At 49.3% G+C, this 22,610-nt stretch overlaps 1 protein-coding gene across 2 annotated transcripts; it reads right to left on the bottom strand.

Annotated features, from left to right (window-relative positions):
• Nucleotides 1-6,768: 6,768 nt before the first annotated feature.
• Nucleotides 6,769-18,600, bottom strand: KRT77 (keratin 77). 2 transcript variants are annotated; one of them, XM_087813908.1, is made up of 11 exons: nucleotides 18,248-18,600; nucleotides 17,922-18,181; nucleotides 13,038-13,252; nucleotides 11,863-11,923; nucleotides 11,258-11,353; nucleotides 10,174-10,338; nucleotides 8,368-8,493; nucleotides 8,028-8,248; nucleotides 7,548-7,582; nucleotides 7,062-7,103; nucleotides 6,769-7,004 (listed from the first exon to the last, which is right to left on the bottom strand). In XM_087813908.1, the coding sequence occupies exons 1-11, from the start codon at nucleotides 18,543-18,545 to the stop codon at nucleotides 6,769-6,771; spliced, it is 1,755 nt and encodes a 584-aa protein (XP_087670034.1). In that variant the 5' UTR covers nucleotides 18,546-18,600. The 2 variants fall into 2 exon arrangements, with proteins under 2 accessions (XP_087670034.1, XP_087670033.1); XM_087813907.1 differs by having other exon boundaries at nucleotides 6,769-7,103; nucleotides 17,922-18,600.
• Between the last annotated feature and the right edge of the window lie 4,010 nt (nucleotides 18,601-22,610).

Below are 22,610 nucleotides of genomic sequence, written 5' to 3'. Positions count from 1 at the left end.
CACAGGGACTAGAAGGAACAAGAAGGCATAAAGACCACCATCGGCTTACATTTGCAGAGTTCACCTCAACAAAAACATACACGAACACTTTCCTGACAAAAATCCTGAAAACTAGGCGGTCTAGATGTTTTTACAAAACAGAAAACTGAGGATCAGAGAGATTAAATGACTTGCTTAGATGCTTCAGCTAGGAAAAGGCACATCCGGGACTAGCACTTGGGTTTTCTGGTTTCAATTCAAGTGTTCTTCCTGCTAAACTGGAGAAGAGGCTCAGGGACAAGCAAGTGGAACTGGTCCCCATGAATGAGTGCACAGAGAATATTCCCATCTGCCGAAACTCAAATACCCCCACCATCTAACCTGCCTATGAAAGACGTGAGAAGGCAGACCCAAAGAAATCAGAAATGTCTCCAAGTCATATAATCACTGCCTGGGAATCTTCCAGTTTCTGCACTGAACTCCTACTCTCTTTCCACTGCTTACTTTTGAGGCAACCCAAGAAGGCTGGAAACTGCCCTGTTGCTTGCTAACCAACTTCATCATTTCCTGTGATGTCCCCAGGACCGTGGAGGGTAAGCGATGTTATTAAAGTGGGACATTAAAGCTAACCACACACTCTCATTCCTGGCTTATTTGTGAATCCCAGCTTTATAAAATAAAGACAAAATGAAAGAGAGAAAAAGGCACTAATATCCACAGGCACTAACTCTGTGCAAGGAGCTACGTCTCATTTAAACATCACACAAAGCCCGCGAGGTGGTAGTCATTAGCCCATGTTAAAGAAAAGGCAACTTAGGTTCTTAAATACGTTCCCGACTTCCCCCAGGTGGTAACCGAGAAGCCAAGCTCGTCAGACCCGCGGGCTCCTGCCTTCAGCCCACGGGCTCCTGCTGTCACTGGCCTGCTTCACCGCCGGCATCACCTCGACTTCCTGACCACCCTCACCTTGAGCTTCCCACGCCCGTGCTCTGCTCGGATTGCTCAGCCCCCTTCTTCCCTTTGGACCTAGTCCTCTCCATCTCCCAAGCCCACTTCTACTCAGCTCTTCTCTGAAAGGCCTTCCAGCTGCCTTGGCAATTCTCTTCATACTCCTATCCATAACCTAGCTCTGGAGCACCTAAGGTTTCCATTCATGAGCCTCTGGGCCTGAATCTGTGTTTGGTCCATCAGGCTTCGAGGGCAAATGCCTACATCTCCTACGCAATACCAGGCAGTGGATAGGTTGGCTCCTCCAGGGAGTTTTCCTTGATAACACCACTCAACTGCTCCATTGGTTTCTTTTTCTAAGCTCAATTGCTGCCAGATTCAGGTGCATATTGATATATAGATTGGCTCATTTTCACGTGTGTGTGCGTGTGTGTATATGTGTATGTTTGCTGATTCCTTGCTTATAAAAAGCAAGACTAAACCCTCCATGTCTTTGGGTGCAATCCCAGCCCCCCTCTTCCCCCAGCCTCCTACATGGTCCCCTGCACCTGAGGGGTACCACCATCAGTGCTGGATAACAGAGCACCTCCAACCCCAAGGACCCACGCACACACCCCAGAACTGATCACGGAGATGAAGCTGCCACAGGCAGGCTATTGGCAGGGGCAGGGGCAGGTGTGGTGATGTTTTGAGAAATTTTTGAGGGATGGGACTGAAAAAAAAGTTGACGAGAAACATGCAATGACAAGCCACCCAGCCCTGCGGGACTCCACCAGGAACGTGGGAGAAAGAAATTTCAGGGGAGTGGGGAAAGCCGAAGCCTGGGAAGCATAAAGAAAAATCACAAACAATGGAGAGGCGGGGTGAGATGTTGAAAGCTGGCAGCCAGCAGAGGAGGAGCTGAGGCTTCTTATACAGCAAGGAGAAGTGCAGAACCAGGGGCAGCCTGTTCAGGACAGACAGCAAAGAAGGAGGCCCCCAGGAGTGACCCACTAGCAGTGCCAGAGCAGCGTAGGAGCCCGAAAGGAGGAAGCCACAGGTGAGCATGTAGGAGAGAAAGGTGCAGGTTGTGTAGCTTTGAGGCATGGACTCAACCAGACGGGGCACCACTCCGGACTGCAAATCTGTAGCTGTGCAACCCTAGGTAGATCATTTACCCTCTCTGAGCCTCCTAAGCTTCCTTGTCTGTAAAATAAGGACTGTATCTACTTTTCAGGGAAACTAAAGTGTGGTAGATGATAGACAGAGAGAGGAGAAGGGATTCTCTCGCACCCTTACATTTGAAAGGGCCCAGAAGATTACATAACAATCAGGAAAAGCTTTAGAACAAGCCCCTGTTTCACTGGAAACGGTGCAAAGACTCAGAAAGGAAGTTTTAAGTTCTTGAAGGGAAGCTGTCTTATGGGAGAAATCCTGAAGGGGTTCATAAATCTGTACCAGGGAAACTAGGGGCAACATCGCATACAGGAAGGACTGCTGAGCACACCTGAGGGGAAAGAAATGAGGCTGGGCTGGGAATTACTCCCACTGTGGAATACCTGCTCTGTGTGAGGATGATCCCCGGGGCTAAGCGCTATGGGACACATGTGGAAGCCGGACCACACACTCAGAGCACCCTCCCCCAAGCCCTTTGGGCCTGGCATTGAGACAGTCAGAACTAGCCTTCCACACTCAAGAATCTTCAACATCCCAATTTCCCAGCTCAGCCTCGTAACAGAGTGTTGATCAACCGAAAGACATACAATTTCCTGTACTAATCAGAAAGCTGACAGAACCAGAGCAGCAGGTCCATCAAAATCAGGGGGTTACACTGTGCTTGAAAGAGGACTGTCGAAGCACACGGTTTATAATTTGAAGACACATCCTGGGCCAACCGGCCGGTAATTGAGGGTGAGGCGACGTTCTTGAGAGACTTTCTTAAACCAAGGACTTTCCCAGCCCAGAAATGCACACCTTGTCCTAGGTCAGACAGAGTTGGAATTGTATTAGGCCAATGGTTGCTCCTCCTGTTCACCATGTCCCAGATTGAAATCTATGTAGATGAGAAGCTGATGGAATTAAATTTAGATTTCCAGAGCGCCCCGCCCTGCCATGGCCTCTCAGAGGGAGGAGCAGCTGGCAAGCTTTCCCTGGGCGTCTTGCTGCTCTGAGTGCAGTGTTCACTGCTGCCCCTCTGTTGATAAATGAATGGACCTGCTTGCTTCTCCCTCTGAGTATCTGCCTTGTGGAAATAGCATTGACCAGAAACAGGGATGGAGTGCTCCATGGTTTCCAGAAGGACCACAGAAGCCCCGCACGTGGTCTCCCAGCCCTTTCCCAGGACCAGGAGAATCAGAGGAGATCATGCATGCGGGAGCATTTTGTATATGGTAAAGAGGTAGGGAATTGCTCGTTGCCCCGATGGGATTGTTCCTTGTCTGTAACAGGAATAATGTTGATCCCAGGAAACCTCTCCCTGTGTCTTTTAGTGCTAGCCCCCTTTGCTCAGGCCCAGAATATCACATCAAGGCTTCTCATTTAGACTCCGAGATCCTCTTCAATGAAATGTTCTTTCTTGGGCCTTCATTCTCACACCCCTGCTCTGAGGAATCTCCGTTCCAACATTCCTAGAATTCAGCCACATGTTTCCCTCCTTGACCACGACTGAGGTGGTCAAGGCTTCTGAAGAGAAAAGACAGGTCCATGTTTTCTGGAACAACCCCAGTTTCTGCACATGAGAAGGATGGGAAAGATGACCTCGGGTTGGCCTTGCCCATGTGTTTTTCCCCAGAACCAATGTGAATTCCCTAATAATATCACACGCACACGTATGATCCAGGGACAATCAAGTCCACACCCTGCTATAATTCTGATGGTGCCAGAAAACTTGGGTTCATTTTAAAATCATGGCTAGAGCTCTTGGCCTCTCCATGACTTGATCCGCCCCTGGTATCTGATCTTCATTTTCCCAAATATAAACTAGAAAGTAGAATTCCATTTTTCCTTTTTTCTCAGGCTTCATCACATGAATTCTTAGGGCAGCAAAGATATGAAATGCTGCCATACACATATCCCCACCCATCCTTCACTCCTCCCTCAACCTCCTGCCAAGTGGTTAACCAACCTCTGCTTGAAATGTGCTAATTTCCCATGTGGCCTCTCCCTCTCCCATCTCAGGATCAATGCAATGGTGCTTCTTATATTGAGCCAAATCTGCTGCAGTCCCCACCTGTCCATCTGGGTCATCAGCTGGGGCCAACCCCTCTTTGCTAGGGAAGCTCTTCAAATCTTTGCAGTTAGCCACCACATCTCCCCCCCACAAAGACTTCTCTTCTCCAGGACCCTCCATCGTCCTCATGTGGTCAGGTTTCTGACTCCCCATTACCACTGTCTTGGCCACTGCCCTCTGAATGGGCTCCTATTTAGCAATGTTCTCAGAGTGGTCTGACTACAGAAGAGACAAAGCAGGCTCTGCACAATACTCTTTTCTTGGTCCCCCTGCCTGTCTCCAGCAGCCACCATACCTATTGGCTCATGTGTTGCCGCAACTAACCACTCTAAACCATGTTTACACCCGTCTTCCTTTTCTTGTCCTTGTGCCCTTTGTCTTTGACTTCAAGTGTAAGAACTGCATCGGTCTGCTCCCTCGCCTTCCTTCCAGGCAGCTGCCCACCGACCTTTCCCTTTCCCAGCCCCTCCCCCGGAAGGCCTGCCACCAAGACAGGTGAGATGTGGAGAAACTTTTCAGGGAGAATGCAGGGGTGTTCCTGAGAACACAGTGTCTTATAATATGAGTTGCCGTAATATTTCAGGGAATCTCATATCCAAGTTCCATCTGTATTCCTTCTGGGAATGAGAGTAGGTCACACCTTTTACGTGACTTCTTTACACAGACTCAGAAATACCATGTAGGATAAGGCAATAGCTTAACTTGTTCCATTCTTGAATTTCTGCATCTACACTTCCCTCAGAGGCATCAATGAAAGACACCCATGCCCATGGCCCCCACTGGGCTCAGCTTCTTGTCTCCCTAGCTCAGTTTCTCCTGTGAGGCTGCCCCCTCTGACTCACACACATTCAGCGTTTCTTATCTTTGAGTCTGAGCAGGCTGTGGAGGGCCCTTTCCTGACCTCCAGCCCACACCTGCCCTGTTCCTCAGCTCTGTTCCACTTTCCAGCCCTCCAGGAACCTGTTGGGACTTCCCTTTCCCAGCATTGACACCTGCTGCAGGTCCCATTGCTTCTGTTGTGCTGGACACATGCTCTGATTTCTCCTCCCTCTAACCTTCCCTCCCCCATATCATTTTGGTTGTAAGCATCCTTCAGATTCAGAAATGTGTTCATTCAGCATTGCATTCTCCGTGCCTAGGCCACTGCCTGCCACACAGTGAGAGCTAAATAAATGCCTTTTGAACAAATGTGTAACAATGATCACTTTAAGGATTAATAAGATTATGTCCACAAGGTTTTTCAAGATTGTGTATTACTCTTGCAATAAAAAATAGTAAAAATAATAACTTTACTTCCCAAATATGAAATTGGGCCTGGAGAAATTAAAGAATAACTCATCTCCTGACCAAAGAGTGGTTTGGAATCACAGAGAAGTTTATTGTAGAAACACCAGAAATGTCAAATCCTTCAAGGTACAACCTTCAACCAGGAAATGATGATGTCACAGCACTGCCCAAGGGACCCACACTGAACACATCCAAGAGAATCATGAGCTTGGACCTCATGTCAGGACTTCAGTGAGCAAGCCAGTAAAGATGACCAGATCTGAGAAGCAAAGCTACCTTCTTTCTCTCAAGGCCTATTAGTTGGCCAATACTTCCCCTTTCTTGTCCCTGTAGCACATCTCAAGCATCTTATGTTAAGACCCAAAATGAAGAGTCCAGTTCTCTCACTGCTCAGCCACAGAGGAGAGGAGACAAAAGGTATCTTGTGGTCTAGGAAAGAGAGTTAAGTTACCTTGCAAATAAAAGGAAGCTCGTAGCCTGGTTTGGACTGAACTCCCCAAGACCCAAGTCTTATCCTCAAATTGCTCAGGGCCTGAGCACCTGGATAGAGCAGAGCTGGGCTGCATGTGCTCCAATCTATTGGACAATTCTCAGGAGGGCTGTTAAGGAAATTTCAGAAAGGACCAGGCTTTCAAAGAATGGAGCTGCCAGGAGGGGCAGGACAGAACAGAACTTGGTTGCTTGTCCATCAACTCCTCCGTTCGCTGCTAACTACAGTCCTACCTGTGGACAAAAACTCAGGCCCTCTGAAATGTTCCCACGGGGACTGTTCTTTCAGGGGATACTGCTTCTTGAGACAGAGATTCAGAACCAGGCCCAGATATGACATGGGTGATTGATGTGGGCAGGCAATCCACACTCTCCATCAACATGGTAGTGTGAGGCTACAGACCAAGAGGAGAAAGTGGTCCCTGCACAGAGGAGCCCCTTGCAAGCTAGTTTGTCTTGCCATCAGCCTCCCTTCACCCATTCATTTTGTGGGTCCCTGAGGGATGGATTCTTGTTCCCAAGGCAGCCCAGGTGCAGGAAAGGCAGCCTGGGACTGAGAAACCTGGTGTGCTTGCCGTGAACTTTCCATTATCTGTCTTGTGGATGCTCTTTACTCCACCTGGGCCTTGGGTGGGACAGGAGTAGGCCCTCTAGGGGGAGTCTGAGTTGAGACTGTGACTGGCTGTGTTCTGACTGCCAGCCAGTGCCCTCCACAGATAGATCTGCTGTCTGGGGCTTCCCATCCGGAGGACTTTATTGGCAAAACTGCAGAGACCCATCAGGAAAAGGTAAGCGAGAGGGGATCAGAAGGGCGTGAGGGAGGGGACAGGAGCGAGGGGTCACAGAAAACTTCGCCTCTACTCCACAATGTGCTTGTGGGAGGTGTTGGTAGAAGTTTGGATGATTTGCAGTTTGGAGGAGCCACCGCTTTGGGCCCCGGACTTGCTGCTGCCTTTGCTGCTCCCTCCGTAGCTGCCGCCACCGCCACTCCCATAACCACCTCCACTGCCCCCTCCGGAGCCCCCTCCGGAGCCCCCTCCGTAGCCCCCTCCGTAGCCCCCTCCGTAGCCCCCGCCACCCCGGGAGCTGCCGCCTCCTCCGCTGTAGCCCCAGCTGCTGCCGCCGCCGCCGTAACCTCCAGAGCCTCGACCGCCGCTTCCTGCGCCGAGAGTCACCTGGCTGCTCTGCACAGCTGTGGGGAAAGGACACCCAGACTCGGGTCAGAGGCCTGGGCAGCCGCCCCGCCTCCCCGCAACCACCCCCAGGGAGGCCGCCCACAGCCTCCATCACTGGCAGCATCTGACTTGCAGAAAGACACACTGATGAAAGCAGTCCCATTTCCAAAGTATTCTTCATGCTACAAGGGATGCGGAGGCACATTCTCATTATGAATATACCCTAAGGAGTTCTAAGCCATGCTGATTATTAGGAATCATAAAAATTAAGATAAGCAAGAACTAAAATCCTAATTTATTTCAATGAATTTCTTCTGGCTTTGCAGTTGTGTTTGCTCTTTTGTTTTCATTGCGTGGGACTGGAAATTAAAATGCCCATTGCCAGTTCCCTGCTGGGCAACACTGCTGAGCCCTCCTCTGCTTAGCACCAATCAGCCCAGCTCCAGGATTCTGTTACTTACAGATGCTCACGCGGTTCTGCAGCTCTCCTGACATCCTGTAAAACCAAAGCACACATTAGCCAGACCTGCAAAGCCCAAAGGAAGGCATGTAGCAGCCTGGAGACATCAGGAGCAGAGATGTCCCATGGGAAGAGAGAGCATCCCCAACCCTTGTGCATGGGAAAGATGTGTGCATAGGCAGAGAGGCCAGGGGCCAGTGGGGCCAGAAGGGATTTTAAGTATTTTCTTAAAGCCTTTTAACACTGGATGTCACCACCTGGCTGCAATGGCTTGGGTCAGTGTTCAGGTACATTCTGCTTAGGGGCAGGAGAATGATGATAATGGCCCTGCCAATCACACATCCTCTGCTTCTGACTTGAATGCTTCTGCTCACCCTGGGTTACCAGTCTTCCCAAAAAGCTGGGATGATCTTCTCTCCGAATAGTTCGTCCCCCTACTCTAGCAGTGCAACCTGCGCTTTGGCCCCAAAGCATGGCCCACCTGCTCTCCTCGCCCTCCAGCAGCCTGCGGTAGGTGGCAATCTCCACATCCAGGGACAGCTTGGCTCCCAGCAGTGCCTGGTAGTCCCGCAGCAGACGGGCCATGCGCTCCTTGGACTGCTGCAGGGCCTCCTCCATGCCCTGCAGCTTCTGCCCGGCATCCTGGAGGGCCTGATTTCCTTTCTCCTCTGCATCCGAAATGACCCCGCGCATCTGGTCAATCTGCTCGGGAGATGGTCACAGAGAAGAAGCGTGCAAGAGTTGAGTTTCAGGAGTCCCATCCCGGAGGGCATTGTGGGAGGCGGCATGTCTGGTCAGCCCCCCCTGAACACCCATCCCACCTGCTTCTTGACACTGCCAATCTCAGCTTGCAGCCTCTGGATGGTGCGGGTGAGGTCTGCAATCTCCATCCTGCTGTTCTTCAGATCGTCTCCATGTCTTCCTGCTGTCATCTGGAGCTCCTGGTACTGAGGGTTAAAGGCGGCATCACGGTCAGCCTGCTGCTTACCATGAGCCCCTCCGGGAGAGAATGGATCTGCCTTCCCAGACCCTACCCAAGAATCCTCTCCCCTGAAAAAGTTCCCAGATCCTACCTACACACACACACACACACACACACACACACACACACACTCACACCTGTGCCAAACCTCCCTCATCTGAGCTGTGACCACACACACACACCAACCGCCCTCATTCCCACCGTGTCTGGCCCAGCCCTACATCCCAGACTGACAAAGCTGCTTCCTGAGGCCCTTTTCCCCACATCTAAGCCTTCACACTGGTCCTTACCCACACTGGGACCCCCCGCTCATTTTTTCTACCCTGCCATATTTCTTCCTACCCTTTTCCAGAATGATTCCACTAGCAGCCAGGCCCTCATTTCCTCAGGGCCCTCAGCATGCTCCACACTTATTTGCATTTTCCTCCCTATCTCCTTTCCCATGTCTACATGGTCCCAGCAAGAGGAGCTCCACCCATAGGCCATGACTCTGAAGGAAGCAGTGGGGAGGGCTGGCTCAAAGGCATCTCTGTATTCTGATGTTTTCACTGTTGGCCATCTATCTCCCCAGTCTGATGCTGAAATCCAAGTCAGTCAGAAAATCTGCCTGCAGGACAGTGGGACAGAGGCCAACGAGATTGGAGTTGGCCGCAGATAACCACAAAGCAGATCTCAAGTGCCAAGTGTCTAGAATTTAGTAACTGGACTTTGACCTTTACCTACAGAGTCTTCACCCTCAAAAAGGTCCAGGTCCATTTATGTTAAAGAAGTAACCAAAGATGTGCCCAAAGACTTACTACAAAGATGTTTATCTGAAAACAAGGGTCTATAATGAACATGGACACCGCACTGCCATTAAAGGTGATGGAGAATATGTAATATCACAGAAGGGCATTCAAAGTGATAAGTAAAAGAGAATAGCACAAAGCTACATTTCAAAAGATCTCATTATGAAAAAATAAGAATAAAACATAACGATTGAGAGCATCAGTTGCTACATTGCACACCCGAGTTTAATTAAGCCCTGCCTCTGCCACTGACCAGCCACAAGGCCTTAGAGAAATTAGGTCATCTCCTACTCTATTATATGTAAAATAGGAATAATAAAATCCTTACCTCCTGCAGCTGTTGGAAGGAGTAAATGAAATAACATATGTAAAGTACTTAGTGCAGTGTCGGGCACATATGAGTTTTCCATAAATATCAGCTACAGAGAACTGGTAGGAAATATGCGGACATATTAATAGTGGGAGAGGGAGATGAGTAATCTTTATCTGTAATTTCTAACTTTTCTATAACAAATTTGTTTGGCTTTAGAAATAAGAGAAAGATGATACAAGTTCCAGGAGGTATATTTTGTTTGTTTGTTTGTTTATTTGTTTTAATTTTTTTTATTGATTTCAGAGAGAGAGAAAGGGAAGGGAGAGAGATGGAAACATCAATGATGAGAGTCATTGATCGGCTGCCTCCCGCATGCCCCCCCTTGGGAATTGAGCCTGCAACCCGGGCACGTGCCCTGACTGGGAATCAAACCTCAACCTCCTGGATCGCAGGTCACTGCTCAACCGCTGAGCCACGCCCAGTTGGGGGGGAGGTATGTTTAGTTTTGAGCCCCGAATCCGGGCGGTGGGGCAGCAGGGCTTACCTTGGTCTGGTACAGTGCTTCAGCCTCCTCCTTGCTCTTCTGTGCGATCATCTCGTACTGGGTCTGCACGGCTGCGATGATGCTGTCCAGATCCAGGGAGCGGTTGTTGTCCATGGACACGATGACATTGGTGTCACTGATGTAAGTCTGCATCTGGGACAGCTCCTGAAAGCGTGAACCATAGGCTGACTCCTTCTACTGTCCACCTGGGGCCTCAATTTCCCTTTTCTGCCCCCTCAAGGCTCTCTGGGAAAGCCAGAAGCCTGGGCCAGATGGGACTCTCGGGGAAAGTTCTTTCAATTGTTGTTGCGCACTGAGAGATGCCTTAACTAAAGGTAAAGGCACCCAGGCCCTGAAGAAGAAAGAGCCTGAACTCAGAGCCCTTGCAGACACCCCCTGTCTATCAAGCCACTCCTGTGCCCTGTATCTCTGCCTCACTCTGGCCTGGCCACCACCTTGATCTGGGCCTTCTGACAGGCAGACTTGCTCCTTGAAAGCACAGGGATTCTCAGAGGCAATAGAAAGAAGTCCACTTGTGCAGCCATTCCCACTAACTTTTGAGTCTGGACTCTACCTTGACTAGTTGCATAACTGAGCAAGAGATTTACTCTCTCAGTGCCTCGGTTGTCTCATCTGTATAACGGAAATACCCAGGACATCATAAATATCCTAGCACAGCATCTGGCCCAGGGCAGTGGCCCTGAGTTAGCCCAAGGGTGGGGAGAGCATATTATCCACCACCACTGCTCTCTTCATCTTCATTCGCTTTGAGACCTACAGTGTCCTCTCCTATGGAGTTTCCTAACAGCCCCCATTGATTTCCCAGCACTGATGAAGATTTCTGGTTGGTTTTGCCCCTGAATGTCCCGGGGCCAGCTTCACCTTGTCCTATCTCAGGACTCTCCTGGCCTCCTAGCTCCAGCACGCCCACCCAGGAATCCCGAGCACTAGGGGTGAAGAGGATGGTTGAGGTAACTGGGGAGAGGATTCCCTAGTGGACAATGTTTCATTTCAGGCCTTCCCCTCTTACAGCCCATAAGCCTTCTAAGATGTGAGAAAAGACAAGAATTTCTTATGAACTCACCAGTTCAAAGAAATATTTCAGGAAATTGACCTCCCCAAGCAGAAGGTCCACCTTGGACTGCAGGTCCACTTTGTTTATATAAGCAGCATCCACGTCCTGAACAGCAAGCAAAGACAGTCTGACTTTTTGCCCAGGTATTGCCTTCCACCAGCTAGTTGGGTGGCCTGGGCAAGTAACAAAGCTTCTCTGGGTTTACCTCCTTGCCAGAAAATTCTTCACCTCACTCAAATAAGGGACCTGCAAACTCTGGCTGTCCTGGCCGGAAGGAAGTGTGACACCAAGCTCTTCATCTTGGTTAGTCACACACAGCACCCCAGGCCCCAGGGCCATACATAAATGATACTCAAAAGCTATCAAATAATTTAATTTCACTTTCAGGGCATTAGAGAGATTAAAAGCTCAAGAATTCCTAAAGATCCATATTAGCATCACTCTCAGACTTGGCCCTTCAGTGTAAGGGCCCCAGCATTTGGGCAACATGCTCAACAAGTTGGCCCCCAGTGTCACCCTGTCCATCCCTCCGCCACACAGCCTCCCATATGAATTCTTCTCTCTGCTCAGCTGCCTGGGCCCACAGTCCCCCTCAGGACAACCCTATCAGTCACCTTCTTCAGGATGACAAAGTCATTCTCATTGTTGGTCCTCCGGTTGATTTCTTCCTCATATCTGTAGAGGGAAGGTAAGAAACAGAGGCAGGCTGCAGGAGCTGACCTTGGCTCCTTGAGGATTCTTCTGGACTCTGACTGTCCCTTACCAAGGCCTGCCACTCTCACTGGCAAGCAGCTGGAGCCAGCTCCTGGTTCTCCAGTTCAACATGGGGACAACGACCCAAAGTGGAAAATCCAGAGCCACAAAGAACACTTCCAAAGTGTCCATTTTTTTATTTGTAAATTTGTCAAGTTCAATTGTTTTTTTAATTGAGAACTTAAAGTAACCACTTTTACTAAATTTTTTTTAAAGAGAAAAAAATTTCACCTATGATTCTGCCCCTACCCCCAACACCTTCAGTGCGAATTTCATGTCTTCCTTTTCGATTCACATACACTCAACTCTACTGGTCTCGTGCAGTAAGCATGTCAAGGGGATGCTACAAGCAGCGCCCTGAACCTGCAGCATGGAATGGTAAGGTGACTCGGTGCAGGAGCAGCTGATACAGAATTAGACAAGTCCTGTCACCCCTACCATTATTATAAATAATAACTAGTGCTTACTGCAGGCTTAGTATGCACGGACATAGCCTAAGAACTTTTAACTTCATCTAAATCAGTGGATCTCAAAGTGTGGTCCCCAGTCTCCCAGCATCACCATCCCTTGGAAATATTAGAAATACAAACACTCCAGCCCCATCCCAGCCCTCCCTGATCGATCTGATTTTAACAAGCTGATGCACATTCAAGTTTGAGAGCCTCAGTCTACCCCTCACAACAATCCAACAGGGAGGGCACTTACTAGCCCCACTCGACTAATGTGAAAACTAAAGGCTTAGACAGATGAACTTGCAGGCAGCCAGAAAGTGGCAAAGCCCACACTGGAACTGAGGCTTATCTGGCCCCAGCATCTGAGGAGCTTGTCTGCCCCAACCCCATGCAATACAATCAGGGGCTGAGGGGCAACACCAAGGCCACCATATGCAAACGGTACCCTGCAGCCGTGCGCTGCAGAGCCTGCATGGCCCTGCCATGGCCCTGCTCCCCCCTTACACAGTGACACCGAAGTGGGATGCCTCGGCCGTGCATCAGCTCCCCGCCCGCTTCCCCGGGCCCTTCGCCCGGCCCCTCACTTGTTCTTGTAGTCCTCCACCAAGTCCTGCATGCTCATGACCTCCGAGCTCTGGCGCATCTGCTCTGCGTTGAGGAAGTCCACCTGCCGCCGCAGCTCACCGATGTAGTTCTCCAAGGCGGGCTCCAGGTTGAAGGTCCTAGTCGACGTGTTTATCTGCTGCAGCAGCTCCCATTTCGTTTGTAGCACCTGATTCTGCTGCTCCAGGAATCGCACCTAAAAGCAAGAGACCTCCAAGTTCACCCCAGGTCATGGGTCTGAGAAACTCCCCATTGGGAGGGGATGGGCAGCCCCAGAGTATGTCCAGAACTCAGAGAATCAGGGCGACCCCTCCAGGGATCTGAGAGCATCCCTTTCTTTGGGACCAGGACACATGACACTGTGGTTGCTGACAGTTGATCCACTAGCCTAAAATTACCACTCAGCTAACATTGTATTGAAGGTAAATCCTTCCAGCTGAGCCCCTTGTTTGCTTTAGCTATCCCCATTTACAGCCCAGCGCTATCACTGTCCCACTCGGCTTATCTGTGCCAACATTAGGAAATGGTGACAGGCTTCAGAAACCCAGACACATCCCAGGCACATTTCTCTTTGTGGCTGAAATGCTTTATGTGCCTGAGGAGAAAGGAAAACAAGAGGAGGGAAGGAAGAATTTGGCTTAGAATATTAACTGATTCCTGAGCCGACCTGCCTAGGTGTCCCCACCACCTTCGCTGTCTGCCAGTATGTTTTCCAGGAAGGTCACCTCATTTAAATGCTTTTATAACTCAAACAGAATTTTAAAAGTAAATGTCCTCATTTTCTGTAATACACTCCAGCATCCAAAGTCAGGGCCTCAGGGTTGCCTAGTGCCCAGGAACCACCCAGATTGCTATTTCCTTCATTCATACAGAGAATCAAAAGTGGGCATCATCCTATATTCTTAGCATCTATTCCCCAAAATTGAGGACACAGAGGTCAGGTACAGGGCCCAGAGAGATGGCTGGCTCTACAGACCGAGTGCAGGGGCTGTGCTTTGCATGGTGATAATCACCCCTCACCCACAGGTGGAGCCTCCAGGCCGTGTGTTTGGTGAAGACCCTGGGCGCCGCTCTGCGTTGCTCAGGTGAGTGCACACTCGCCAGGGTCTGCCTGGGAGCTGGGTATGGGGGCAGACCCATTGCTTGTGCCATCAGAACAGAACCCTGAAGACCCACCTACAACGTAGCACTAAGGAGGGTGCCCAGCACCCCCGCCCTGAGACTGCCCATCAGAGGGTCTAGCCCTTGTTAACTCCTTTTGGGTCCTGACTTTTGGCTGGAAAATGTGCACAAAGAACAGTTTCTCGTGGCTCATTGACGCTTAACTTGTGAAGGCAAGAGATAAGGCAAACCAGCTCTCACAGGTTTGTCAGCACGGCTCGAAACATGTGAGAAACTTCTGCCACCTGGCCTGTTTTCACTCAGGCGGCACTCCCAGGGAGTGGAGGAAGCTACTGAACACTTGTTCACAGCCCTGTGTTATGTTGTGGGGACAAAAAGAAAGAGTCGTATGGTCCCACAGGGAAACGCCACATCAAACAGTGAGGGTGCAGTCAAACAAATCTGAGTGCTTTGGGCTTAGCCTGAGTACCCGAGTCAGAGAAACCGTGGTTCACGTCAGGCCAAGCAAACTGCAAAGGCAGAGTCTGGCTTCAGGGAGTGCCAGGCAATTTTAATGGGATTTAAGTAGAAACATCCCTGAAAGCCATTGTGAATTTTCCCCAGGCTCCCCAAAACACTCCTGGACTGTGACCCCATCAGCAATACCAAGGGAAAGCTCAGCTAACACAGATAAAATTTAGCGCCATGCCAAGCTAAGCTTCTCACTGGAAAAAGCACACCCCACTCGACCTCTCATGCCCCTCTCCCTCCCCTTCATGGCACTCCAGCTACAGAGACCCCCTCATGCCTCCAGCAGCCCAGATCTCCCCAACTCTCCCTGGCTGACTCCTTTCCACCCTTCAGTTCTCAGCTAAAGTGGCCTCTCCCTGGTATCTTCCTTCATCAGCCTCCATTTGTCCCCCATGACATCTGTCATGATCTGTAGTCTTTTGGTGGTGTCTTAGCATGTCCCCTCTCTGCCAGGTGTGAGCCCCAGGAAGGCAGACCCATGTTTGCTTTGTTGTCCAGTGGGCACAGGTGCCGAGAACCATGGACACACAGTGCCCAACACAGAAAAGTCAGTTTATAAGTATCAAAAGCTAATGAAATGCTAAGGGCTTTGGAACTGCCTGGCATAGAGGATTCAAGGTCAGATGAACAAGGTCAGGCCAGTGTCCCCATGGGAAGAACTGGACCCCCCTTTTCTTCCTGAGGTTCTTTTCCTTTGTCATTGGTTTGGAAAAAGCCCATGTCTCCATTCCTACTCTCTGAGAGTCAAGCCTGACACATGAAGGGCTGGCTCAATTTTTCATTCAACACAAATTTATTGAGCAGTTATCATGTACCAGGCACTATTCTGCATGCTGGAGATTCAATAATAAACAAAACAGACAAAATCCCTGCTTTGCAGGAGTTTACATGCTATTCAGAGAGACAACTGTAAAGAAATGTGAGATATACAGTGTGTCAAATGACTGTAGGGGCTATGGAGAAAAGTAACACAGGGATGGTGGCGAGGGATGCTAAGATGAGGGTGCTACTCTAAATAGGAAGATCAGGGAAGACCTCACTGAGACAGTGGCATCTGAGCTAAAACCTGAAGGAGGTGAGGGGGCAAGCCAGCTTACTCTTTGGAGGGAGAAGTTCCAAGCAGAGGAAATAGCAAGTGCAAAGGCCCTGAGGTAAGACCATGCTTGGGGAGCTGGAGGATGCAAAAATGCAATAGTGTGCTGGTAAGCAAAAGGAAAGCAGGAGTGGAGACAGAGAGGGAGTTCAGGGCCACTGCAGACAGTGAGTTTGTACCCAGGGGAGTTAAATTCCAGCCATCACTCTGTTATTAAGGCTTGCAGCTCAAGAACTGTTCCATCCGGTGGTGGCAACGTTGCCTAATTCTCACAAATGCAAGCCAGGGGTTAGCAGCAGCTGTAGGTTGGAGGGCCAGATTATATAGGACCTTATAGGGCCTTGGCTTTTATTCTAAATGAGACAAGAAGCCAATGAAGTATTTAAATAAACGAGTGATGTGATTTTTTTTTCATATTTTTATTGATTTTAGAGAGAAGAAGGGAGAGAGAAAGAGAGAAACATTGATGAGAAAGAAACATCACTTGTCTGCCTCCTGCATGCCCCTTACCAAGGATCAAGCCCGCAACCCAGGCATGTGCCCTGACCAGGAACTGAACTAATGACATCCTGGTTCATGGGTATACTCTCAACCCCTGAGCCACACTGGCTGGGCTTTTTAAAGAATAGCTCTCATGTGGTACTAAGAGTAGGCTGGATAAGGTTAAATGTGAAAGCAGGGGGACCAGATCAGAAACTAGTGTCAAAGTCACTGCAGTAGAAGCCTTCTCCCTTCCTGCCAGGTCAGAGCCTTCCTGGGTAAGAACTCTGTCCTCATGGTCAGCACAGGCCATGCCCTTGGGGAAGGACAAGAAACCACAGTGTCTTGCATCTTGGCCTCTGTGCACAGTTCCATGCCACAAAACTGAACAAGTGTCCTATTAATGGCAGGAACCACAATCAAGTGAGAGTCTCAGGAGGTCAGCCAGCAGCCCATGGTCATTTCACTGACCCCCTTCCCCAACCTGCTTTTGTTCCCGCTCCTCCCTTGGTCTAGCTTTGACCTCCCAGTGGTGTCTCCCTTCACCTGTCACCTCCTTGCTCCAGTCAAGCCCTCCCAGTCCCTGCCTATGCCTGAGGTGTGATAATATTCAACCAGATTTCCCATCCAGGGTGATCAGATGTAGCCAAGAACACTTTGATAGTGCTCTGTTGAGGTGATCTCTGGGCCTCAACACTCTTACCCCTCCTCCCCCAGCTTACACACTCTGTCCCACCCCCAGCATTTATCCAAATATCAGAGGCTGGGTATACAACCCAAAGCTGGACCTTGGCCATGGCTACTCTGCTGTCAGACCACAGGTCAAGCTCTGGCCTCAACACTGAACTCCTGTGGGGACTGAGGGAAAGTCACTGAGAATCTAGGGAACTTTTTACCCCAGGGTGCTTCCCAAGATATCCCCTGGGGCAAAAAAACCTCCTGGGGACCCTACAGTAGCCACTGTGCCTCCCCCTTTACACAAAAGGAAATGCTGGAGCAAGGTGTTCCCCATAGGTCTTCCACCAGCCTCTGCCTGGTGATTTGGTCCTGGACCAGGCCTAATCTAAGGTCTAATCAGAGAACTAGGGGGGGGGTTCATCTGGCATATTCTTGGCCCTTGATGAGCTAAAATGAGGAATTTAGACAGAATTCTACTTAGTATGCTGTTGACTTTCCCCCCCAGAGATACCCACCAGGGCATTCACCTAGTCTCTGCCATGACACCTTAAGAACAAGGAGTCGCCCTGTGGCACATTGTCTGGGATGTTTAGTAAATGTTTGTGGGGTGGATGGACCGATGGATGGATGGATGGATGGATGGATGGATGGATGGATGGATGGATGGATGGATGGATGGATGGAAAGTGAATAATCGTGAATGAGAATGCAATTACTATACCATGTATTTTGTCTATTGGGAATTTTCACACCTTTTGTGTGCTTTTCTGCCAAAAGGAAACATAGAGACAATTTCCCTCATTAAGTCAAATTGAGGCCTAAATGAGGTAAATGCTTTCTTAAGGTCCCAGGACATACACATCTGGAAGCAACTGTCATCACCAAACCGAGGCAGCACAATGTGATGAGAGCGAGCAGGGCACGAGGCCCTCTCAGTCATTGGTTGGGGCCCAGAGGCACTGCCTGCCCCTGAGGCACTCACCTTGTCAATGAAGGAGGCAAACTTGTTGTTGAGAACCATGATCTGCTCCCGCTCCTGGGTCTTGATCCTCTGAATTTCAGGGTCCACCTCTAGGTCAAGTGGCTGTAGGAGGCTCTGGTTAATGCTCACCCGTTGGATGCCCCCCAGGGGACAAGAACCAAAGCCCCCAAGCCCAAAATTGCTACCCCCAAAACCACCTCCTCCATAGCCACCACCTCCAAAGCCACCGCCCCCAATGGCACCACCTCCGAAGCCACCACCTCCAGAACCACCACCCCCAAAACCACCAAAAGCGCCACTTCCAAAACCACCACCTCCACAGCCACCGCCCCCCAAGTTCCTGGCCCCTCCAAATCCCCCTCCCACGCCCCCACCCTGGCGGAAACCACTGGCGCTTCTCTCCACTAGGTTAACCGAGATGCTTTTGTTGCCACCCAGATTGTACAGGCTCCGGGAGCCAAACCCCCTCGCATGGCTCCCATAACCACCACCGCATCTCCCTCGGACCTGACACACAGAGCTCACGGCCCCCCTGCCACCACCAGAGCCTGCAGGAGAGCCCAGGCTGTAAACCCTCTTGCTCCTTGAGCTGAACGCCGACTGAGAGCTAAACTGGCGGCTCATGGTTGCTGGAGCATCCAGGCAAGCAGACAAGAGCAAGGGCCCAGCTGGAAGGAGGCAGAGACCAGGGCGGGAAGGAGCGTGTGACTCCCTTGCAAGAGCCCTGGCTCCGGCTCTATATATACACACACAGGCATGGCCTGGGCGGGGCACTTCCCGAATCCTGGGAGGAGTGTATTTGTGTTTAGTTTGCCTGCCAGCACCATCTGTCTCAAACCTCATACCTATGAGTTGCAGAAATTGCACTGTAGGCAAACTTCCCCAACTTGATCATTTATCATTCATCTCTTGCCATTTAGAGATCAGAGTGCTGTAATCTCTCAGATCAAGTCGCTGGAAACTCCTCTACAAGTTTCCCCAAAATTATTGGTTGATATCTTCCTAAGAAGCTCCACCACTGAGTTGTTTGTTTGGGGGGGGGGGGCGGTGCCCTGGAGATCCGGGGCAAAGCTGGGGGTTGTCTAGCTGCCTAGGGACCACAGCTGGAACAAGGGCGGAGTTATGATGGGACAAAAATTTTGTCCCCACCCCTTGCTTCTGCTCCCCCGTTGTTGTTATCACCATGTACACCCCAAATTTTAATCACATGAGAACATGGTATTATGGTCACTGAGTGTAAGCGAAAGCCAGGGGAGCCTGTCCAAGACTGCCCACCTTTTGCTGGATGCATTGGTGCTTCTCTCCACACCTCAGGCTCCTCAAATACAAACAGATGAGGTCCAGTAGCACCAAGGGTCTGTGATTGTATATTCATTGAGCATCTACCAGGACCTAATATTGTCTTCTAAACCAAAAGACAAACCATCCCAAAATCCCTCTATTTTTCTTTACATTCCCAATCTATTATAAACCAATGCTTTTATAAAACAGAATAAAAATAAATTATCTTTAAAAGGAGATTTTTTTTTCAAGGTATACAAAATACAAGGCCCAATTTTTTATTTTAGCTTCAACAGACATAAAGTTATTCTATTGCGAAAAGGCAAAAATATTCATTAAGTTCCTAAATACTTATTCTCAAATTCTGTATTTATCCCTCCCAAGCCAGTAGCAAAGTTCCCTGGACCAGCGCTGATGTGAGGGCCCACATTTTGGGAAGTACTGACCCAGACAGCAAGCAGAGGTGAAGTTCGTTCAAGCAGCATCAGTGTCAGCCAACAAAAATGTGTGCTTGCCCTTCAGACTCAAATAGATGGTAGCTATCATCCGAAGCTTGATGATGATGATGATGATAACTTAGGGGGGGAAACCCTAAGTTACCTGTCCACACTCAGAAAAATGATGGCTTGCTCACTTGGATACAATTATTTTAAATTATCATCATGGAACTTGGGGTGAACATATAAAATGATATATAGATAATGTATTATAAATTGTACACCTGAAACTTATATAATTTTATTAATCAATGTCACCCCAATAAATTCAATAAAAAAGAAAAAGTATATTGAAAAATAAATACATAAATAAAATAAAATTATCATCATGGAAACCATGTAGCAGCATTGGAAATGTGTGTGATACAATGTTAAATAAAGCCAAATATACAAGTAACTCATCAAAACTAAGAATGCAGAGAAGCCAGGCTTAAAAAGTAACATAGAACATGAATTAATTTATTCAAAATTATAGGGGGGGGGTTCCTAATATGTTAAATGTCCTTTGCCTTCATATTTGAGTAATAAGTAAATATTTTTGTAAACATTGGGGCTGAAATCACAGCTGCCAACAGCTATAGAGGTGGGGAAAGGTGGGTGGCGGGAAAACAAGAGAGGTATTGGGGAACAGCAGAGAGGAGAAGGCATCCTAGGGCTGGGAGGGGCTCTGTGGGCAACCTCAAACCTCCACGCCTTCATATCTGCTTAGTAACTTAGTGGACCGTCTCCAGAAGAATGAGCCTGAAATTTACTGTCACAAGAGCTGGTTTCAGCTCCCAACCCTACTTCTACCCACCTGTGATCTCAGACAGGTCGCCTACTCTAGAGCCTCAGAGAGTTAAAGGAATCAGAGTATTTCTCAAGGCACCAATGCTTTAAAGCATATGAAAAGCACAGAACACTGTAATACACTAGCCAAGCATAGATACAGCTATTTCAGATCCTGGTAGGATGATCCACTGCCCCACTTTGCCTGAACTTTCGGTGCTTAGACCAGGACAGTCCAGGCAAGTCAAAACTGTTGCTACCCCAGTCCTGGCACCTCAGGTCTACGTAGCCCTAGTCTTAACCCTAACCCCGCAGGGAGCTTCTAGGAGGAGAGGGAAGCTCCCATGTACAGGAGTCACTAAGGAGAAAACCTGTAGAGTGAGAGGAAGGAAAGGGAAGTGTAGCTGGGAATTGGGATGGGTCCATGTGAAAGAGTTGCCTGAAGCCAAGGATTCCGAGTCAGGCAGAGTCAGGGAAGAGACAGAGAGAAAACGGAGGGTGGTGAAAGATCCTTGGGTAAAGCTTTAAAAACCTGCCTTGAATCCTGGCTCTGCCTCTTCCCGACCCATTGGCTTAGACAGATGCTCGATTCCTTGAGCCTCAGTTTCCTGGCCTGTAAAATAAGGACAATAATACCAGCTTCACATGGTGACTATAATGAACAGCTGAGATCAAATAGGGATGAGAGTGTTGGAAACTCCAAAGTCAGACAAGTGAGGCCCCTTCCCCTCCGCCACCGGCAGCCCCCACTGAAGACTATCATGTGAGCCCACCTCCCTCCCAGCTACTGCGACACTTTTCGCATCACTCACTTTCAACCCCTGTCAGGCAGAATTCAGATCATCAACCCCTACACTTATCTCCACGGCCAACTAAATAAACAGGCAGCTCACCCAGCTTATATTTACCCTCATGCTAAATGAGGGGAATTATTCAATTGTGATCAAATAAAAGAGGAAGCCCCAGGCAGCTGAATTTAGAAAATTCTTTGGTCTCTGGCTGTGATCAGCTGCCACCATCCATTGCCAACACTCAGTCTGTCTCCTGTCATCTGGGTGGCCCCTAGGGGGCTGTTGTCACTCCCTTAAGGGCTGGGGGGTGCCTAGCAAATACTACTAACTGAGTCTTTGGTGTAGGGTGATAACTATTCTCTATTCCCTTATAACAAGAGGAATTGGCTTAAAGTGAAGCATAAGAGATTTTATTTTTCCCCAAAAAAGATACTTAACCCCAGGTCAATATTAGATGGTGGATGAAGTTTCTAGGACAAATTGATCCTAAAGGAAACCCTTCAACTGGCTGGGCAGCTTAGAGCAGTAATTTCTAGACTTGCCACACGTTGGAATCACCTGGAAAGCTTCAAAACCAGGGGTGCGCGGCCCACCCCCCAGAGACCGGGTTTCACTGGTCTGGGGTGTAGTCTGAGCTTCGGGATTTTTGAAAGGTCCCAGGTGGTTTTAATGGGCAGACAAATTTGGACACCACTGGCCTGGACGAAACAGAAGGATGAATGAAATGGCCTCTTGAGATTCCATTCAGCCTGAGGGCAAAAGACTAATAATGATCATCATAATACTAACCCCTCCTCAAGTGCTCTCCATGGGCCAGGCACTGTGCTAGGCCCACGTGGCCAGGCTCATTAAATTGAAAACCCAGCATGATTAGGAGGGTATTCTTATTATTACCCTCATCTTACAGAGGGCAGCAAAGAGGCTTGGAAAAATAAAGTAACTTGTTCAAGAACACACAGATGAAAGTGGGGGAATGGAGATTTGAACCCAGATACCCCTACTCCAGAACCCACATGTATCGCAGAAGAGGTGGGGAGTCTTTGGAGAGAGAGGTGCTCCTTTTCTCCTCTCCACATCGCTCCCCACTTAGTCTCCTTAAAAGGAAAGGGGGAAGTCAGTTGAGGGCTCCAGCTCGCCAGGCTTGTCTCCCAGGTACTGAAACCAGAGCTGCCAAGAGGGTGAGGCCCAGGGCAGTTATCAGCCACCAGATCACAGTCTCCGGCAGTGGTGGGAGGTAAGATTGGAGAGGAGCTGCTGGTGTGACTGGCAGGGTCAGCCCTGCAGATCTGCTCCCCATCTTACCCTGCATCACCAGGTCTGGAGGTGGATCTGAGTGGGAGCACAGAAGTGCG

Source organism: Miniopterus natalensis, chromosome 2 (assembly GCF_054644295.1).
Source record: "Miniopterus natalensis isolate mMinNat1 chromosome 2, mMinNat1.hap1, whole genome shotgun sequence".
NCBI lineage: Eukaryota > Metazoa > Chordata > Mammalia > Chiroptera > Miniopteridae > Miniopterus > Miniopterus natalensis.
The sequence above is the reverse complement of the archived record's forward strand: the minus strand, read 5'-3'. Positions and strand labels throughout refer to the sequence as shown.